Source organism: Pleurodeles waltl, chromosome 1_1 (genome assembly GCF_031143425.1).
Source record: "Pleurodeles waltl isolate 20211129_DDA chromosome 1_1, aPleWal1.hap1.20221129, whole genome shotgun sequence".
In the NCBI taxonomy this organism is placed as follows: domain Eukaryota; kingdom Metazoa; phylum Chordata; class Amphibia; order Caudata; family Salamandridae; genus Pleurodeles; species Pleurodeles waltl.
In genome coordinates this window covers 838742981-838762189 of record NC_090436.1, presented here as the reverse complement: position 1 = coordinate 838762189, position 19209 = coordinate 838742981, and the positions used below count along the sequence as shown (strand labels likewise).

The 19209-nt window shown below is 44.1% G+C and overlaps 1 protein-coding gene across 1 annotated transcript in view; it reads right to left on the bottom strand.

The window, feature by feature from the left end:
- Nucleotides 1-19209, bottom strand: part of LOC138287954 (cytochrome P450 1A4-like) — a 167859-nt gene that overhangs the window by 23776 nt on the left and 124874 nt on the right. Inside the window, exons 6-7 of the mRNA XM_069228995.1 lie at nucleotides 10838-10958; nucleotides 5976-6062 (exon numbers count right to left, since the gene is read on the bottom strand). Of these exons, the coding sequence (XP_069085096.1) occupies nucleotides 5976-6062; nucleotides 10838-10958 (208 nt within the window). The remainder of the gene's footprint in view (nucleotides 1-5975; nucleotides 6063-10837; nucleotides 10959-19209) is intronic.

The window sequence follows — 19209 nt, the reverse complement described above, 5'->3', positions numbered from 1 at the left end:
CCCAATGCCCTGGGTACCTATATACTATGGACTTATAAGGGGGGACCAGTGTGACAATTTGGAGTGAAATATGGAGTCACTAAACTGTGGTGACAAATTTAGAAACAGAGAGAGCATGCACACTGGAGTTCTGGTTGGCTGGACTCCAGTAACAATTTAGCAAACAGTGGAACACATTGACAAGCAGGCCATAAACCATAAGCACTGGGGTCCTGACTAGCAGGATCCCAGTGACACAGTCAAAAACACACTGACATCAGGCAGAAATTGGGGGTAGCATGCAAAAAAGAGGGTACTTTCCTATGCCTTGTAATCGAACCTTGAGGATGTTAGCTCGGTCTGTGTACTCTCAGTAGCTTCCTTGAATTGAGTTCATCATTTATTTTACCCAGACACAAAATACCCTTTCCAATTGCTTCAGTGCACATTGTATTGTTAAAAGTTGTCCACTACTTGTAGAACAGTGAGTTTTCAGATGGTAGACTGGTTGCGCCTCACCCAACACTTTAACCCTATTTATTTAGGTTTTTATATAGCACAAACTTGGCCCAACAGTGTTAAAGTGCTTTTCACGAGTACCAGGTTATATTATACAAGGTCCCATTTTTTGTCGGTGAAGGGGATTAAAGGATTTCATCAGACTGGTAAAAACGTTAACTCTCCAAAGTCATTAATTTACCTTATTGAAAATTGTAGTGATTTTGAGTGAAAATCTATTTTTAGTAAAGTTATTGATTTAATTAGTTTCTGACTACAACTAGGGCGAAAAGAGAGCGTTGTTTTCAAGTTACTTCTGAAAGCACCACACAAAATAGCAGTTTTTTGTATTTGCTTAACTTGAAGTTCTGTTTAAAAGTTCCTTTTTTTATAATTTGCTTTCCTTCTTTTTTTGTTGTATAGAAATTACTACTGTTTGCTTTAATTAAGCTAGCATCTGAGTTCTCTGAGTGGGGTATATTATTTAAATTGCAGTGCCAACACAGAAGCTTACTCTACTTAATATTCTATGCAACAGATGTTCCTCCTTTAAAAAAACAAAAAAAAAACTTTGATCTAGCCATTTTTGTTGAAATCTACACCTTGTTCTGGAGTTTGTAGATTGTGGGAAGTGTGGTAAATTTGTAATGATTCGGTAAACACTGAGTTTGCAGAATCACTTTATTCCAATTGCCTTGACTATAGACTGCCTTTTTCCTGAGCTGATGCTAAAGTATTTGCTGGCCTAGATGAAAATGCCCAGGTACACCACCTACACAGTTCTTCATTTGTTAAAATGAATAAAACCCATTCTTTGCTCAAGGTTTATTTTTTAAAGCTCATTAGTGAGGTTGCCATTCCTGAAAACCAAGGCTATATAGTTATGATTTCAAGTCATGCCTCAATCTTCCACTTTCTGTCTCCTATTTCATTATTGCAAGCTCTTCTCCATCCCTGCTGTCTTCCTTTGTCACTGTTTTCCTATTTTCCTTTCTCCAGTGTCCGCCCTTATCCCTTGTCCAGGGTCAAGCTCTTTTTTGAAAAATAAGCTTTGATGCATAAAAATGAGTGCTGGTGCCCAAGGTCTGCAACCACTGGCATACATTCAGTACATCTGTTACACCTTTCCAGTCATTGTGCATGTGCAATCATCCACGAACACACAGAATGAGGAACCCCACAGATAATCACTTCATATATGTATCCTTAATCACTACATGTGCTTTCTCTCCAAAGCATGCACCTTTGCAACAGTGTAACTAGAATGGTATGAAAGGGCTGTCTGTGATTAAATAATTTTGATGCCCCTTCTCTTGTGCCACCACAGGCATGTTAAATGGGCAGGCTCACCTGTTACTGCTTTGTGAGCCTGGACCTAATTTGTTTTTTAGGTTTTGTCACAGCAGTGCACTCTTTTGAGTGGCCTAGAGTGCTTCAGCGCAAGCACGGGACCCACGTCTGGGTATACCCTTCCCACTTGGGGCAACAAATGCAAAAACAACAGATGATGGACGGAATGCAGAACAAATCAAACATTCACCCCCAGTCACAGATCTGGGTTTAATCCATCAGATTGAACCCAGATCTGTGACTAGGGATGAATGTTTGATTGGTTCTGCATTCCGTCCATCATTTGAGTTTTGCTTTGCTTTTGTCTCCATAAGTGCGCCGGGTATGCCCAGACGTGGGTCCCGGGCTCACTATGCCACTGGATTCAAGCTAGCCTGGCTGATGAAGGGTGAAACCCTGAAACCGGTCCCAGGATGCTTGTTTCCAGTCCAGGGAGGACCTGTCCTGGCAGTTCGGGCTGGACCGTTCCCATGAGGAATAGGGTCAAGACTGACTTGCATAGGGCTGGGTTCAAACTGGGTTGGCATGGTGAGCAAAATAATTGATGGATTAAACACAGATCTGTGACTGGGGGTAAATGTTTGATTGATTCTGCATTCCGTCCATCATTTGTGTTTTGCTTCACTTTCTAAAAGTGGCATTTCTAAAATAGTTATATTAAATCCAACTTTACCAGTCAGCAGGATTTTATATCACTATTCTGGCCATGCTAAATATGACCTTCCTACTCCTTTCAGATCAACAGCTACCGCTCAACCAATGAATGAGGGCAGCCCCAATGTTAGCCTATGAAGGGAGCAGGCCTCACAGCAGTGTAAAAACGAATTTAGGAGTTTTACACTACCAGGACATGTAAACTACATAGGTACGTGTCCTGCCTTTTGCCTACACAGCACCCTGCCCTATGGGTTACCTAGGGCATACCTTACGGGTGTCTTATATGTAGAAAAAGGGGAGGTTTAGGCTTGGCAAGTACTTTTAAATGCCCAATTGGCAGCAAAACTGCACACACAGGCCTTGCAATGGCATGCCTGAGACAAGGTAAGGGGCTACTGAAGTGGGTGGCACAAGCAGTGCTGCAGGCCCACTAGTAGCATTTAATCTACAGGCCCTGGGCACATATAGTGCACTTTACTAGGGACTTATAAGTAAATTAAATAGTCAAATTGGGTATGGTCCAATGTTACCATGTTTAAAGGGAGAGAGCATATGCACTTTAGCACTGGTTAGCAGCAACCACAAACCAGCAAAAACAGCATCTAAAAAGTGGAGGGAGGCAGGCAAAAAGTTAGGGATGACCACCCTAAGGCTGTCAGGTCTAACAGTGTGTATGCTGCAAATGAATCCTTTATGTTTTGAGTATTAATTCAACATGATGACAAAGGGCCTCAATACGAGTTCCGGCAGGGAGGTTGCAGCCATGCTGGCTACCCACCCTGGGCCCATTACGACTTTTCTGCTGGGCTGACGGCCAGTCAGTCCAGCGGGAATGTGGCAGCAGCATTGTCGCAGGCTCATAATCGAGCCAGCGGCAATGCTGCCGCAGCTGGGTGCACCATCACCCTTGCAAGGCTCGTGAGCATTGTGAGGGTGCTGGGCAGGGGGACCCTTGCACTGCCCATGCCAAGTGCATGGGCAGTGCAGGGGCCCCCCTGCAGCCTCCTGCACGTGTTCTCCACCAGTCTTTTCATGGCAGTGATACGACCATGAAAAGGCTGGCAGGGAACCAGGTCGTAATCAGCAGGGCTGCGCTGCATACAGTGAAGCCCTGGCTGATTACAAACTCAGCCACCATCAGCTTGTCTGGAACACCAATCCTGGCGGAGGCAGTGGTACTATGGCGGTGTGACCGACAGGTTCGTAATGTGGCGGTCGGACTGCCACAGCTGCAGCAGTCCTGACTGTCACTCCGAGGCTGGCAGTCTCAAGAGTGCCAGCCTCGTAATCAGGCCCTAAGTAGCTGATTTAAATGTTAGAGAAAAGAGCACTCTCACAATGGTGACGGGATACCTTTTCCACCAACCTGAAGGTCCACCCTCCTCTTTAGAATCAAGCAGCCCTTAGGTGTGTAGATGCCGTTTGTGTGTTTTTCTGTGTGTATGGAAAAATGCCCTGTGAAATCCATCATTTTACAATATCCATCTTAAAGCACTGGCACCCAACTATTTACCCTGAAATATATTTATCAGGGGAGGTAACACCCCAAACACTCCCCCTGAAGCTACGCTCCTAATTTTAAGTCATTCCCTCTATGTATGTGCTCTGTCGAAAAAGGAGGGGAAATTATAAAATTTTCCTAGGTGTGACTGCCTCAGGGAGGTGCAGGATTTTGGCACACAATCCCTGTCTGCAATTCTTAAATTAGATAAGGATTCGTAACACAACCACGGGTGGTTGCAAGGGAATGTCCCGGCACAATCCATGGAATACCCCTTAAAACAAATAGCGCAAGGTTAGAATCCAATGCACATATTGATTTGTGTTTGAATGTAAATCTGTAAATCCTTCCAGTAGACTTTGCATTGGGGTGGTGTTACAAAAAGCATGACACACAATCTTGGTAATTCTGGGACTAAGTCCCATATCTTTACTCGGTTTGGGCTGAATTAGTGTCATTTTTTTTTTTTTACGCTAATTCAGCCCAAACCTAACTCCATATTTATATTTTGGCGCTAGACATGTCTAGTGCCAAAGTTATGGAGTTAACATCATTTTCTGGACATGAAAACCTACCTTGCGTCATTGAGATGCAAGGTAGGGATTCCCGTCCAGAAAAGGGCGATATGGCTTTTGCGCCATATTTATCCCCGTGCTAAAATCCAGCACAGGGGATGGGGTCCTTAAATAATGGTGCTAAGCTTGCTAGTAGCTGTAATTTAACGCCTGGATATGGGCAGGTGCAAGGGGACCTGCAGGCAATTTCCATGGTCATAGACCATGGAAATTGCTTACAGGTGCCCTTCCCTAGCCTCAGGGACACCCCCACCCACCCCCACCCCACCAGGAGGACAACTAAGGATGAGTGACCCATCCCAGGTAAGTCCAGGTAAGTATATATTTCTTTTCTCCAACACCGCTCGGGGGTCCTGACTTGGGGCCCCCTGTATGGCGCTCGCCACAATGGCCATGCCCAGGGGACATCTGTCCCCTGGGCATGACCATAGGGGTGGTGGGCATGGCTCCTGTCTTTACTAAGACAGGAGCCAAGTCCATGGGGGTTGTGCACCAGAAAATGGCGCTACTCTGCTTAAAGGCAATTTTTCTGCCTCTGAACGGTGTAGCACCATAATTCGGCGCGCAAGCCCTGGTTTCCCCTACGCCACCCCAGCCCTGTTAGCATCCTTTCTAAGGACGCTGACAGGGCATTAGCACTGGCTAGTGCCATTCCATAAATATGGCGCCCTGTCAGCATCTTGGAATGGTGCTAGCCGGCGCTATGCTTTTTCACGCAAAACTGCGCTAATGCAGTTTTGCATGAAAAAGTATAAATCTGCCCCTAAATTTCTACGCAGTAGCGTTACTGCAAGGTAAGAAGTGGCCACTCTTTATTTTCAATCTAAATTAGTTGATTTCCTCACTATAACTATTGAAATAGCCTAAGACCTTGGCTGTAGGAAACAGCAGTAACGCCTTTGAGCTCTGTGTAATTGTCTTGAACAACATGTCTTTTTTGACACGACATGCATTAGTAAATGTTGTTCAGACATATTAGTGAGGGTGTGGTCTGTTGAGACCAGATTACAGAACTCAGGATTTGATGGACAGAAATATGTAAGTGGGACAGTAGTAGACAGCACACTCCAGTTATTTTCGATTTATGAATTACAATTTGAGACACAGGGAAAGAAGCGGTTTGACCAGAATCGTTCCATTTTTTGCCAAATAGAGACACCATTTGCCATCAGTACTAAGTTTCACTTTTGATTTTGCAGTTTCGATAGAGTTTTCATGAAACATTTAAATAGTTTGAAAGGAAATGCAAACATGACGCTGTCAAGAAATGTGTGTATACATTTTTTCTAAAATCTATAATAGTGGATATAGCATCCACTGTAAAAATATTAACTTCTTAAATGTGTCTACTGCCTTTGTGATGTAAGACATTTGAACCAATGAAAAAGGAAACTTATTAGTGGTTTGATACTTACTCATCATGATTTATTTGATAAAAATTCAGTAAGATGGTTGTTTTCCTTGGGATAAAATATCCATTTAAGACGGTGTCTTCTGTTGTACTGAAAAACAAAATGTGCAATAAAAGCATAAGTGCATGTATTGCAATACGTATATACGAAATCGGTTTCTACTTCTCACTGTAAAAAATGTGAACTGAAGCAACACGATGCCTCACAATAAAATAGTTCATAAAATGTATGCGTAGATGTGTTCATTTAGCAGCAGGGACCGTTACAAAAAGCACTATCAAAAGCACTGTCAAAGTCAATAGGTTTGACATTCATACAGCTAATGCATGCCCGATAGAAACATCACACCTGTTTACTAGACGAATGCTTATTGGAGCATCTGAAAAGCTAAGGAAAAACTGGATTTACCTTACGAAGCAAGTAAAACGTATTTGTTCAATACCAACTTCTATTTCCAGCTATTCGTTTGGCGCAACAGCAGTTTTTCCCACAGCAGTATAATCTCATGTAAGGACATCTGTCCTTCCTTCAAGGCAACTACAGTCCTATGTTGCCTATGAGGGAATGTGTCAAAAATATAGTTCAATTGCTGCTTTTCAACTCCACTGCACTGCCTTGTAAGGACCTCTGTTATCTGTAAAGTGAAACTGCAGCTTTCCAGCTTCACTGCACTCCCCTGTAAAGGTATCTGGCTGATGTGCAGTGTAACTGCAGCTTTCCTGCTTTAATTGGCTCCAAAAAGCGCTGTGAGGTTCTGGGTCAATGGCAGTAGCTGTCAACAGCAAGGTCACAGACTTCAGGTTTTCTCCCAGAGACTGACTGTTGGAAAATGGGTTATTGGTAAGGGCAGGTAAGTACTTACACTTAGCAATAGGCCACTAACCTCCACTTAGGTCCAGTTCGGTCTCAGTAAATTAAACCCAGCTCAACCCTTGGTAGCTTGACAACGAGCGACAAGGCTTAACTTAGGAGACAGAGTGTAAAGCATTCACATATCACAAAACAGTAATTAAATAAAGCACAGGAAACAGTTTAAAAATCCCAAATCAATTTATAAAAATAGATTATATTTTTATCTTTAAAGTGACACCAAAACAAATACAATTGGATAAGGGGAACCGGAAATATGAATGTTTAAAGAATTAATGCTTTCTAGCGCATAGAAGCAACTAGCGCTCAAAGGGTTAAAATAACACAAAAGTCACACTGCAAAGGAACAAAGTCCAGAGTTCAGGCCACACACGAGGTAACATTGTCACACTTACTTTCAGAAGTATTTGATTTAGGAAAGTGGTCCACAGCACCAGCCAAGGGTTCAGAGGCTCTAGTGTGCCTCTTGGGGTCTGGGACTACAACTCCCACAATGCACCTCTTCAACTTATGGAGTTGCTCCAAACGTCTCCAAACTTCTGGATCTTCTTCCAGAGGTACTTTTTGTGTCCTTGAAGTGTCCACAACTTGATCCAAGCTTCCAGAAGCTCTGAGTTGCTCCTTTGGAGTTGGGACTACAATTCCCAGAATGCATCTTATCAGAATCCTCAACTGGCCACTGGACGCTGGTCAGCTGGGCTCTGCTTGCAGGACTTGATGCAGAGGACTCTGGGCAGCTCCTTTGTATCTGTAGCAAACAGGGAGTCCCTTCTTGAAGCAGTAGAAGACAGGTAAAGTCCTTTTAGTGGTGAAGCCCAAGTGTGCAGCTGGTGTAGTCCTCCAGAGTGCAGTGTCCAGGTGCAGGTCAGGGGTCCAGCAGGGCAGTCCTTCTTCTCCTGTAGTTCTTCCTTGTTGGAATCTGATAGGGATTCGGAGGTGTGGGTGCAGGTCTGCCAGTTTTATCCCTGCTCCTGGGTGAAAAACAGGGGATCCTGGTTCTCCAATCAGGTGCAGGGTCCTTCCCCCTGTGATGACCCCTTCCTGGGAAGTGTGGCAAAAATCAATCCCAGGGAGCAACATTCCTCAAAAATCCATCATGGCTAAAAGTGATTTTTGGAGGTTACATCTGGCTGAGCCCACCCACTGGTGTGGCTACAAATCCTAAACACACCCCTCTCCTGCCCTTTACTAATCTAATCAAGGGGGCACCTATTTTGTCTGGGTTTGCAGGATGTGGGGGGTGTTGCTGGGTTGCTCCAAATGTCCTTCTCTGCCTTTGAAGACCGGTTTGGCAGCCCTCCCCTTCCTGCCTCACCATCTGCTGAGGGGAGATCTCCTCCCACAGGCACATCTCTTTGTGTGAAGCCAGGCCACTTCACACCTCATCAAGGCAGCCTGGCCATGCTGCCACAGGCTGGCCAATCAGAGCACAGCAGCAAAAACAATGCAGGGCTGAAGTTGGCAACTTTTCAGGTAAAGTTTAAAAATCCTTACCTGAACAAGTTATATTAAATCCCACAACTGGAAGTTGTGGGATTTATTATAACAAGTAATTTGATAGTAAACTCTTTGTATCTGTTACTTAAGGGGACTTTTAAAATTTAAATAAAAGTCTCCCCATTCTAGCCTATGAAGGCCATTCACTACAATGAGGGAAAAACAAATTTGGCTGTTTTACCTCACCGGGGCTTATAAAACTATTTTTATAAGGTCCCTGCTTATAGTTACTTGGCACCCAGCCTTAAGGGCACATAGGGCACACCTTAGGGGTGACTTATATGTAAAAATAAGGTAGTTTAAGACTTTGGAACTACTTTTAATTCGAAAGAATTTGCATATAACTTTAATTTAAATGCAGCCAGCAAGGCAGGCCTGCCTTTAAAATGACACTGGGCACCTCAGCAGTGCACCTATGGGTGCACTACCTATGCTGGGGTCCCTAAACCTACATGCCCTACCATATACTAGGGACTTATAGGTAGGTTGACTTAGCCAATTATAATTAGCCTAATTTGCATATCCACTTTACACAAAGCACTGGCCCTGTGACTGGTGAGCAGTACCCAGGGCACAGCCAAGAGTCAGTAACCACCAGTACTTGTCCAAAAAGTGTGGGGGTGACCAAGGCAAAAAGGAGGACTTTCCTACACTGACGTCTCCTGCTCAAGAGAAACATGTTGGCGCTCTCACCCTACTGCTGACAAGAGCAGCTCAAATTAATTTGCATAACGCTTGTCGCTTGTGTAATATGGAATGGAACAAAAGTATTTGCCTCAAGCTAAATGAGAACAAGAGCGGAACATAGCAAACCGATTCCATATTACTACATTGTATCTGTTTCCCTTTATCTACTGAGAAGTGGAAAAGAAGTGATTAAGGCACTGATATAGATTTTGACGGACAGGTTAGTCTGTCACAAATGTGACGGGTGTCCCATCCACAGGGGTATAGCTTTTGGGGGAGCGTTTGGGAGCGTTACACCCCCTAATAAATTTAGTTTATGGTAAATAGTTGGGTATAAGTGCTTACAGTCTGGTATGATGAGGCGTCTGTCAGATTTCACCACAAATATTTACCAACACACAAACAAAACACACACACTCTCCAATTCTCTATTTTGAAAGTCCTCAAAAATTTTGGTAAGTTTACAAAATACTGTATTTCCCCTTACTTAGTATCCATACCAATCTGCATTCTTTGCACTTTCCACTACCCCGTAAACGCCTCTTGTGTGCCCTGCACCAGTATAATGTATTTTTACTTCATATGCCAGCATGATTATTGGAAAATCTGAAGCTCATACCCACCCCACAATTTTTAATGACCAAGCTATGCCCATCCCCTTTATAGTGTTACAAGTGCATTATATTCAGTGGTACTCATAATACCGCAGGCGGCACATCTGTCACATTTGTGAAGGTGTAACCCATTTGCCGAAATCTAAATCAGGCCCTAAGTTAGAGTCAAACATAGTTTGTTTCAGTTCTTTTTACTTATGTAACAAAATTAGTGTAAAACCAATTTGCTTTTTTAAAAGGTTTTCAAGGACTGGAACTAATTTGGTAAGCTTTATATTGTGCATTCAAAATGCTGTGTAAGCAATGTCTGTGTAAACATATTTGATAATAGTTTCATAATCCGTTTCCTATATTTATGCTTTGGTACAAAAATCCTTCTATTATATTAATTGCTGTATACTTTGTTTGCGCTACTCTCTATCACACAAGCAACAGAATTTTTGCAAATAGACGTTCACCTTTTTTGCACCAGAACAATATTTTAGTGGTACACCTCATAGTCTCACCTACTTACAGGCCACTCTCAATTTGCACTACATAAACCTTCACTTTTAGCATTAATGGCAAATTAATCTGCTTTGAAAACTCAAAAGATGGAGGCCCTGATTTATACTTTTTTTGCACTGCATTTCCGTCATTTTTTGACACAAATGTGGCACAAACCTACAAAATATAATTGTATTTTGTAAGTTTGTGCCGCTCTTGCGTAAAAAAATGACACAAATGCGGCGCAAAAAAGTATAAATCAGGGCCTGAGAGTCAACTACAGAGATCTGTAATCTTCAGTAATCTGCACATGTACCGTGACAATATACATATTTTCAAGGTACTTAGATGTGGAGTTTAGAAAAGTATCTCTATACTTAAGTATATACACTTACCTTCTCTATATTTTGGTCCTCGATATTTTTGCCACAATACCTTGGCACCACCATATTTCTGTCCTCGATATTCAGTCATACAACCAAACATTCTTTTGGAATGAAAATTCATGGCTTAGCCTTGACCTACAAGTAGTCTACCAAGGCATTACAGCCTTAAAGTTCCCGCTTCTGTATGGCACTGCAATAATTGAAATCTTTACTTTGACATTTACATTAGCTAATTAAAGTATAAAAAAGACAAAAAGAAAACAAATTACATTTCCTATGATGTATCTACAGAGACCAAAGTAGTTTAAAAAAATATTCTTTTTACCAGTGGGGTATTGGAAATGCCATGAATGAGGTGTGTCTAAAAACTTCATTAATGAAAGCTTCAGAGTAGTGTAATTCTTTCCTGTCGTCAAATTTAGGAAGTCTGTTTCCAATCTTTTCATCTGTAATAGTCAAGCACATTGTCAATAATCATGATTTGAATATCGACTAACACATTTCCACTCCATCCATGTTCATTTTTAGAAATGTGGGTATGGGAAGGTTAGTATTTGTCCACCATAAAGCATTAGATTTTAAACATTGATTGGAATGCATGTTCCTTTACTGTGCATAGAAAATAATTTAGGAAACAGGATTGATGAACTGAAAAATATTTCGTTGATATGAATTGTGGGTGAGATCTCACAAATGCAAAGCTATGTTAGCTCTATTAAGTAAACAAGTTCATATGAATTCTGAGATTACTCTCGGTAGCTTGGCAAATGCAGTAAGGCCTTCCTCTAACAAACCTTTATGCATCAATACCAAACAAACATCACATCTAAGACACAAATATGTTAAAACTCTCAGACCAATTTATTAACGTGAAAATAAATACTGTGTATGATTACAACAGAAGGACTGAAATATGACATAGGGATGAGAAGGTAATCAAAGGACATCCATGGAAAACAATATTGAACTGGGTGACTGGGACCTAGACACCCTCCACAGAGCACTAGTGAATGAGCAAGGTAGATCAAAAATCCGTAGTATGAATTATAGTTAAAATGTTTGATCAGAGCATATGGGACCTGTAAATCTAATTTAACTTCTCATCCATTACCCAAAAAGAAATACTTGTTTTTTCCAGGCCCTCTGTGCAGAGACATGGATACATGGAGGTGTGATGAAGGTTGGAGGCTCGGAGTGCTTGGAGGTCATGAGAAGTGGAGGCTGGGAGAAGAATTGGGAGCAGGGCAGTGCAGAGCTTCAGAGCAGAGAGCATAGATGGTGATTTCGGTAGCAGTAAGTAGACTCGTTTCTCCCATCACCCATGGGTTCACAGACCCGCATGCTCGCTTGCTGCTTGGCTGTACTGGCTTTTTGGCTAGCACCCAACTGAGATGGCTTAAGCAAAGCTGCCCCCACAATGACTCCTCAGGGCCTCCACACTTTGGCCACACTACTGCACTTCCTACCCCATCTCCATGAGACTGTTGGTGCTTGTGCTACAGGGGTACTCCTGTAGGGTGACTGGAGGGATAGTGAGGGGGCTAAACTTTCATTTGTCCTATGCCCACATTGCCTGGATTGCCCCTGCTGCCTGGTTGTCCCCCCCTGCCTGGTTGCTGTCTGCTCTCCCATGTGCGGCCCTTGCGCCCTTGCTGTCCAGGTATGTTTGTCCCATCCTGCCCCATCTTGGCTGTTGCGCTGCTGTCAGTGGATTAGGGTGAGCCAGCAGAGTTTGGAGAGGGGAATGGTTGGGAGTATTGTTGGCAGGCTCCTCATAAATGGGGGCTGGTGCAGGAGATGGCAGTCTCAGGGGTGGTGGTGAGGACTGGAGAAGCTTCTTTCTTCCTGCCTTTTGTATATCACTCAAATCCTTGGCTGGCAACTCCGGCATGACTTGCTGCTTCCTTTTCCCTTACATTGACATTGAAGCTCTGTAAGCCAAACCACAGCACTCATAATGCCGGACATCTGAATCTCTAAATTCAGAAGCCATTTAAGTAGCAAAGCTGGGAAATAATTATCCTGCTTCTTTAACCAGGTGCAAAATTGTAAGACTCAGCCATGTGATCAGACAAAGCTCCACTTGTGGGTCTTTGAGCTTATTCAGTTAATTAGTCCTAGTGACCACAAATCTCTTCTTTGAAGAAGTTTCCAGGGCTTTTAATCAATGCTCAAGGCTAACCTATGATGCAAACCCAGAGTTCATTACGTCTACTAGCCCATGCTCAAGCAATTAATGAACTAAGGAAGCAGCGAACAAGTACAACATATTTGAGCAAGCACAAAGTAAATAAAAGTAATCTTCCACAGAACCTAACTCCAAGTTCAAATGAAAACATGCATTTCCTCGAAGGACAAACAATGGCCTTCCTTGCCAAGGATGCCAAGCATGTGTCTGGATCTAAAAAAGCCTACAAAGGCATATGTCACTACTTTTCTCCAGCAGTATGCTCAGTGGTGCGGTTTTGTGTGGCAGCACCCAGAGTTCACTCAGTGACATTGTCTTTAATGTGCTTAATTCTCCAGCCAAGGACACTCCAGAGCCTTAACTCAAATATGACCCCGCAGGGATGGGTTCAAGCATACCTGCTATCTGCAACAAACAAGATGATCACTGACTTAATAAGAGTTGGAATGGCTGTATTAAGGATTCTGATACAGATTTATCCAAACTTGGAAGTAGCAAGCAGGGAGTGCCCAGGGAGGAAACCAGCAGCCCCTCTGTGCTTTTAGCCCCAGCAGTTGCAAGTTAACCTTTTAGTCCAATCATACTAATAAATCAACACAGCTCCAGGGGTGAGACTCCATCAAAATACAACCCCCACTTGCTTGACTCAAAGGGAGGCAACTAAGATAAGTAATCCATTAGTATAATTCAGGATGCAATTGTGCAAGTTCATAAGGACATAAAGACCCTCATTACAACCCTGGCGGATGGGGGAGAAGTGGCGGTAATACCACCAACAGGCCGGCGGAATTTTATTTTTAATTATGACCATGGTGGTTACCGCCATGGTCATCCGCCACTTCTCCACTCCGACCGCCAGGGCAGTGACAACCGCTGGGCTGGAGACTTCGGTCTCCAGCCCGGCGGCCGTCACCAGACCGCCGGTGGTATCAAGACCCTGCATACCACCATGGATTTTGGGTGGTTTGGAACCGCCACGAAATCCATGGCGGTAGGCACTATCAGTGCCAGGGAATTCCTTCCCTGGCACTAATAGGGGTCTCCCCCACCCGAGTCCTCCCCCCCACACCCTCACCCCCTGCCACCCCCAAAGGTGGCAAGACCACCCTCCCCACCCCTACCCCCAACATGCACAGACACACACCCCCTTCCCACCCCCAACATGCACAGACACACACCCCTACACGCACACATACACTGCAACAACACATACCCGCGCACATACAGACATGCACACAGACCGACCCGCACACATTTCCCATACACACAACACACACCCCCGCATGCATACACACACTCACACACCCCTCTACATTCTCACACGCACACCCCCATGCACGCACACAACACACAACAACCCCCACCCTCCCCAACGGACGATCAACTTACCTTGTCCGTTGATCCTCCGGGAGGGGACGGGATCCATGGCCCTGCTCCGCCACCAGCTCCCTGTCACCAGAACACCGCCACACCGAATCATGGAACGTGATTCGGTGGGCGATGTTCTGATGACGGGCAGTGGAAGTGGAGCAGCCTCCACTTCCCCGCCGACCGCTAGTATGGCTGCTGGCGGTTCTCCGTCCAAAAAGGATGGAGGGCTGCCAGCTGTCATAATACGCTGCATGGAAAACCGCCTGCGCTGGCGGTCTTCAGCACGGCGGTTTCTCGTCGAAATTAGGGCCAAAGTGCCTTAAGCCCTTTAATGCGTGTGATGGCCAATGGCCATTACACGGACACACTCCCTGGTGCAGGTCACAACCAATGGCCCTCACCAAGGAGGGCTTTGAAAATCCTCTGATGCAAAGCACAGGGAATGGGAGGAATTTTTTTTTGTAAAACCCTGAGGAGATACAGAATAGCTTCTGCGTCTCACTCCACCCTCTGCCCATCTGTGACATCAGCGTACCGCGAGGCACACTGACATCACAGTTTTCACCACTAGAGGATCGGAAGAGCAGGTGAGCATCCTCTCCCCACTCTGGTGTGGAAAAAGGCCAAAATGACCTCCCAAGATGACAGGGAGGCATCGATAGAAAGGGCAGAGCCTCCCCTTTCCACTGATGCCTTCCTGTCACCGTTTCCTGACCAAGGATCGCAGCGCAGCTTCAAACTACATGCAGGAAATGGCCCTAGGCCCCAAGGATCTTGTTTTGGGAGGTTGGCCACCATGTAAGTGCGCCCCCCCACGGGGGCATTATTTGTTTAAAATAAAGACTGGCTTTCCCCTGTGGGGGTGAGAGCACGCTCCCAGGGGGTGAAAAACAATAAAAACTTTTTTTTTTTTTAAAGCGCATTGAAAATGACAGGGTCGGCCCTCCTGACATGGGTCGACCCCCTATGGGGCATAATTTATTTTTTACATATGTGTGGTTTCTCTTGGAGTCACGATCACCCTCCAAGGAAAACCACACAAAAGTGATATGCATATATATATATTTATATATATATATATATATGTATCACTGAAAAAAAACAAAGGTGACAAGGACGTTATAGTTAGGGCCTGAATGTACTCATACAAAACCATAGAAATTTAGAAGTCATACTTGGAGTTCTTTCCAGTAACTATAACTCTCAGGGTGCTCCATATAATATGTGAGGACATAGCTGCATCTAAAAAATATGCCCCCACTGTGTCCTTGCCAATCCTGGGACATAGTGAGTGAACAGAGCAGCCATTTTAATACACGTGCTGGACATTTGAGCTTTTCAAGCAGTAACCGGCTTCTACCCCCCGCTCCCCCCGCCCCCCCAGCGTCTTGAGACACTACCAGGAGAGTAGTGTGCTTACAAAATTATTTGATTGATTGATTGATTGACATTGGTCAACATGAGTTTCCCAGCTGCATGATGGCCACTCTAAGCCCTGGATTGTTTGATATAAAACAACTCAAAATTATAAATTAAAACTGGTGCCTGTATTGTATTTATCTCTAAATGTACTCAGGAGTCACCTTAGAGGTGCCCCCTGCAAAAGTTAACTATCCTGGCATGGTTGTGACTGGTTATATCCAGCATGCCGCCTCTAGACAGCCAATATACAAACCTTGGGGGAGAGCCCTGTCTCTCTGGTTTGTAAGACAATGCCCTTCCTGGGTGGAGGAGCTAACACCCCCTTCCTCAGGAATATGCACTGCCCTGGTGTTGCGCTTCAAAGGGCTACCACCCTTGAAAATCAAACCCAGGCCTGCTGCTAGCAGCAGATGGCCTCCCTCTTTGAAAACTCCCACTTTTGGAGAGAACAAAGGTGGGAAACTTCACAAAGGGTAGGAAGAGTGGCCCTACCTGGCATGCACCACCCATAAGATGTTGCCTGCGAAGTGGACCCTCCATTTCATTTTTCTCCATTTTAGACGGAAGGAAAGTAGTCAATCAGGAAGTGGTCACTATGGTGGGTGTAGCCACCCAGAGGTAAGTGTCCCATTGGACACTACCAGGTTCCCTCCTAAAACACCCACTAAATTCAATATTCAGTAGGCATCCCTGGAATGAGATATCAGATTTTAAAGGACAAAGAAGACCAGCCCACAGAAGAACCAAGGCACGAGAACTGTGGACCTGCTGCACAAGAAAAGGCACCAATCCCTGCCTGCTGCACCCAGGACCTGACAATCACCACTGCAGAGAAGCTGGGCACAGGACTAACCTCAAGAAACCCAGAGGACCTCCAGGATTCACCAATCACCCAAGATCTCCCTCCAGAGTGGAGGCACCACTCTGCAACAAACAAAGAGCCAACAACCTAGTGAGGGTCTCTTCACTGACTGGCTGATTTCTCCCGAACTGGAAGTTGCAGTGCTGCTGGACCCAACAAAACCCTGACAACCACCAGGACAAACCCTACAAGTGTGCCAAGACTGGTGGCACTGAGTCCCCTAGTGGTCGGACTGCATCAATACCCTGGGTACCAGTCAGCTGATGTCGGACAACAAGAAAACCAGCTCCCCAGAGCTGAAAAAGGATCAGGAGGAAGCCCCAGTTGAGGGATTTCAGGAACACCCTGTAACTCCCACTAGAGTGCCCCCATTGTCCTGTAAGCAGCCTTCAAAGAGACTTACCTCCAGCTCCAAAGGGCTCCGTTGCGCACAGCACTTGGATCACCAACTCGCTCTGCACCCGGCCGCCCTGTGCCCTGCAATGAGGAACCAGATGTGCCACAAGGATCCCTCACTCCTTGCGACCTCAACACTCTAAGGGGGCCCCTAGGCACCATGTTAAATTGGCAAGAACAGACACTTTTCAAGTGGTCCCTCTCTGTGGACCTGCACCTGCTGCAAGAGACTTTTCAATGCTGCTCCCGCCAGAACCGGGAGCAACCAAAACCTCTCCAGCTGACACAGTGTGCCCACCGACGACCTCGACTGACCTGCAAAAGCTGAACTAGGTAATCCAACTGTGTGGTTTTATATGCATTTTTAAAAGGGACTGCCTATTGATTCCTATGGTGCGTAATTGTGCACAGAAGGACTGCATTTATTAAAACTTTAAAAATCCATATCTTAAAAAGTACTTAACGAATTTTGATAATTTTAGCCTTAAAATTTATATAACAAGCTGAAGTATCTTTATAAATTGGTCTCAAGGTATTCCTTTGAATGTGTGAGATGCATGATTAATACTGTGAGTACAATAAATGCTTTGCACTTCACCAAGATTAGCCTAACTGCTCGACCCAACTACCGAAGAAAATATGAGCATTAGGTATCTAGTTTTTGCCTCTGGAAACCAACGTGTGGTTGCCTGGACCCCCTGCACATTGTGCCTAGCTTTGCACACTACTTAGAGGGCCAGCCTCCTACAATGCTTCATTATTGGCCAGTCTGATTCACCAAGTTAAAATGATACTAACATGGTTGTTTCAACCTCATTAGGGAGGTATATCAGAATAAATGTTTTCTGGCCATATGCCGGATCCAGATACCTATCAGAAACAACCTCAGTGTAAACCCTGGCATTGCCTTTATTATTGGGAACACATGGCTGGATTAAAAATGTACATGAGACTGGTACCGGAAGCCCATGTTTCGACCATCTTCTCAAATTATCATCTGCCAACGTGTTTCGGCCTATGTAAGATCCCTCACAAAACCGTCTATTGCCTTCGCCAGAGCAGTCAAAGGTACCCCTACTATCTGACCTTTTTGCTCTAAAGTGTGAATGCAGGTAAGAATAAGTCTTATATGTCCATCCACCATCTTCACCCTAAACTTGTTGGGTTTTTACCAAGCAGTCACACCGGGGAGTAACCTCTCCTCTAATAACACACTTGTGCGACAGAAGAGGTGTAGATCATAAATCATCAAGGCAAAATATATATTTGATTGGTATAAATATTTCTCTCTGTCTTACTACTGTAATTTCACAAACAAGCCCATGATCTCTACTGCTCTATCGTGTATGCCATAAACAAATCCTATCGGGCATCAAAATTTCCTATGTTGGAAAATTGGTACATACATTAGGTATTTCACTATGTATGCATGGCAGTACACAAATAGGTGCTGGTGCTGGTACCTGTACATTCAGGCCCGACTCAGGTAGATCTTAAATTATATGATTTAAATGGCCACATTTTAATTTAACCAACGTTTTGTTAGTCATTCATGTGGTCGATCACATTATAACCTTAGATCATAGCAGGATGATGTGATGAGGGCCCTCCTGTACACAAAAAAATGAACTGAGACACACTGTGTAAAACTGATCAACAAAGACCATTATCATACACCACCACTGTAAGGTGAGAAAACATATACTACTCCCACTATGGCATACGCTTAGTTATATATTACTGTCACACACACACATACTGCGTTTCAAAGCGTTAGCTATATGCATGCAAAAAATAAGAAGCCCCTCAGTAGACCTCTGTATTTGTTAATTCAGACTTTACATCATTGTCAGCAGCCCTGTCTTACTTCATCAAGGTACAGGTTACCACTGGTAACCTACAGCTGCCATTGGTGCACTTCCTCTCCTAATCGTATGCCTAGTACCTATTAGCATTTTATTGGGAAAACCAAGATGGTGTTATGCGTTACAACTGCATTACATGTCATTCCTCATGCATCCAGATGACATGGGACTATGGGAGATGTATTTCCCGTTAATGGTTTCCACACTTCTAATTTGCGCCAATGCAAATCAGACTCTAATGCCACACCTGACTACTGGCATGATACTTCCTTTATAGTTTCATAATTTCATTTGAGCTGTTGTACTGTTGTTCTTATATATACTCAACGTGAACAAATTCACAATTAGGGCCAAGGGTTCCATGATGGTAGGGTAATATGGGAAATGTAGTTCCCTTTCATGACTTCCCCAATTCTCATTCACACCAACTCAGATTAGAATGTAATGCCACCGTTGAATACTGATACAGTATTTTCTCTATAGTTTAATAGTTTTGTTTGAAACATTCCCCCATGCTTATGTAAGTGTCATCCTATTCGTCTTCTAGACACAAAAATGTGAACATAATCATAATTGTGGTCGTAGGCTCCTTT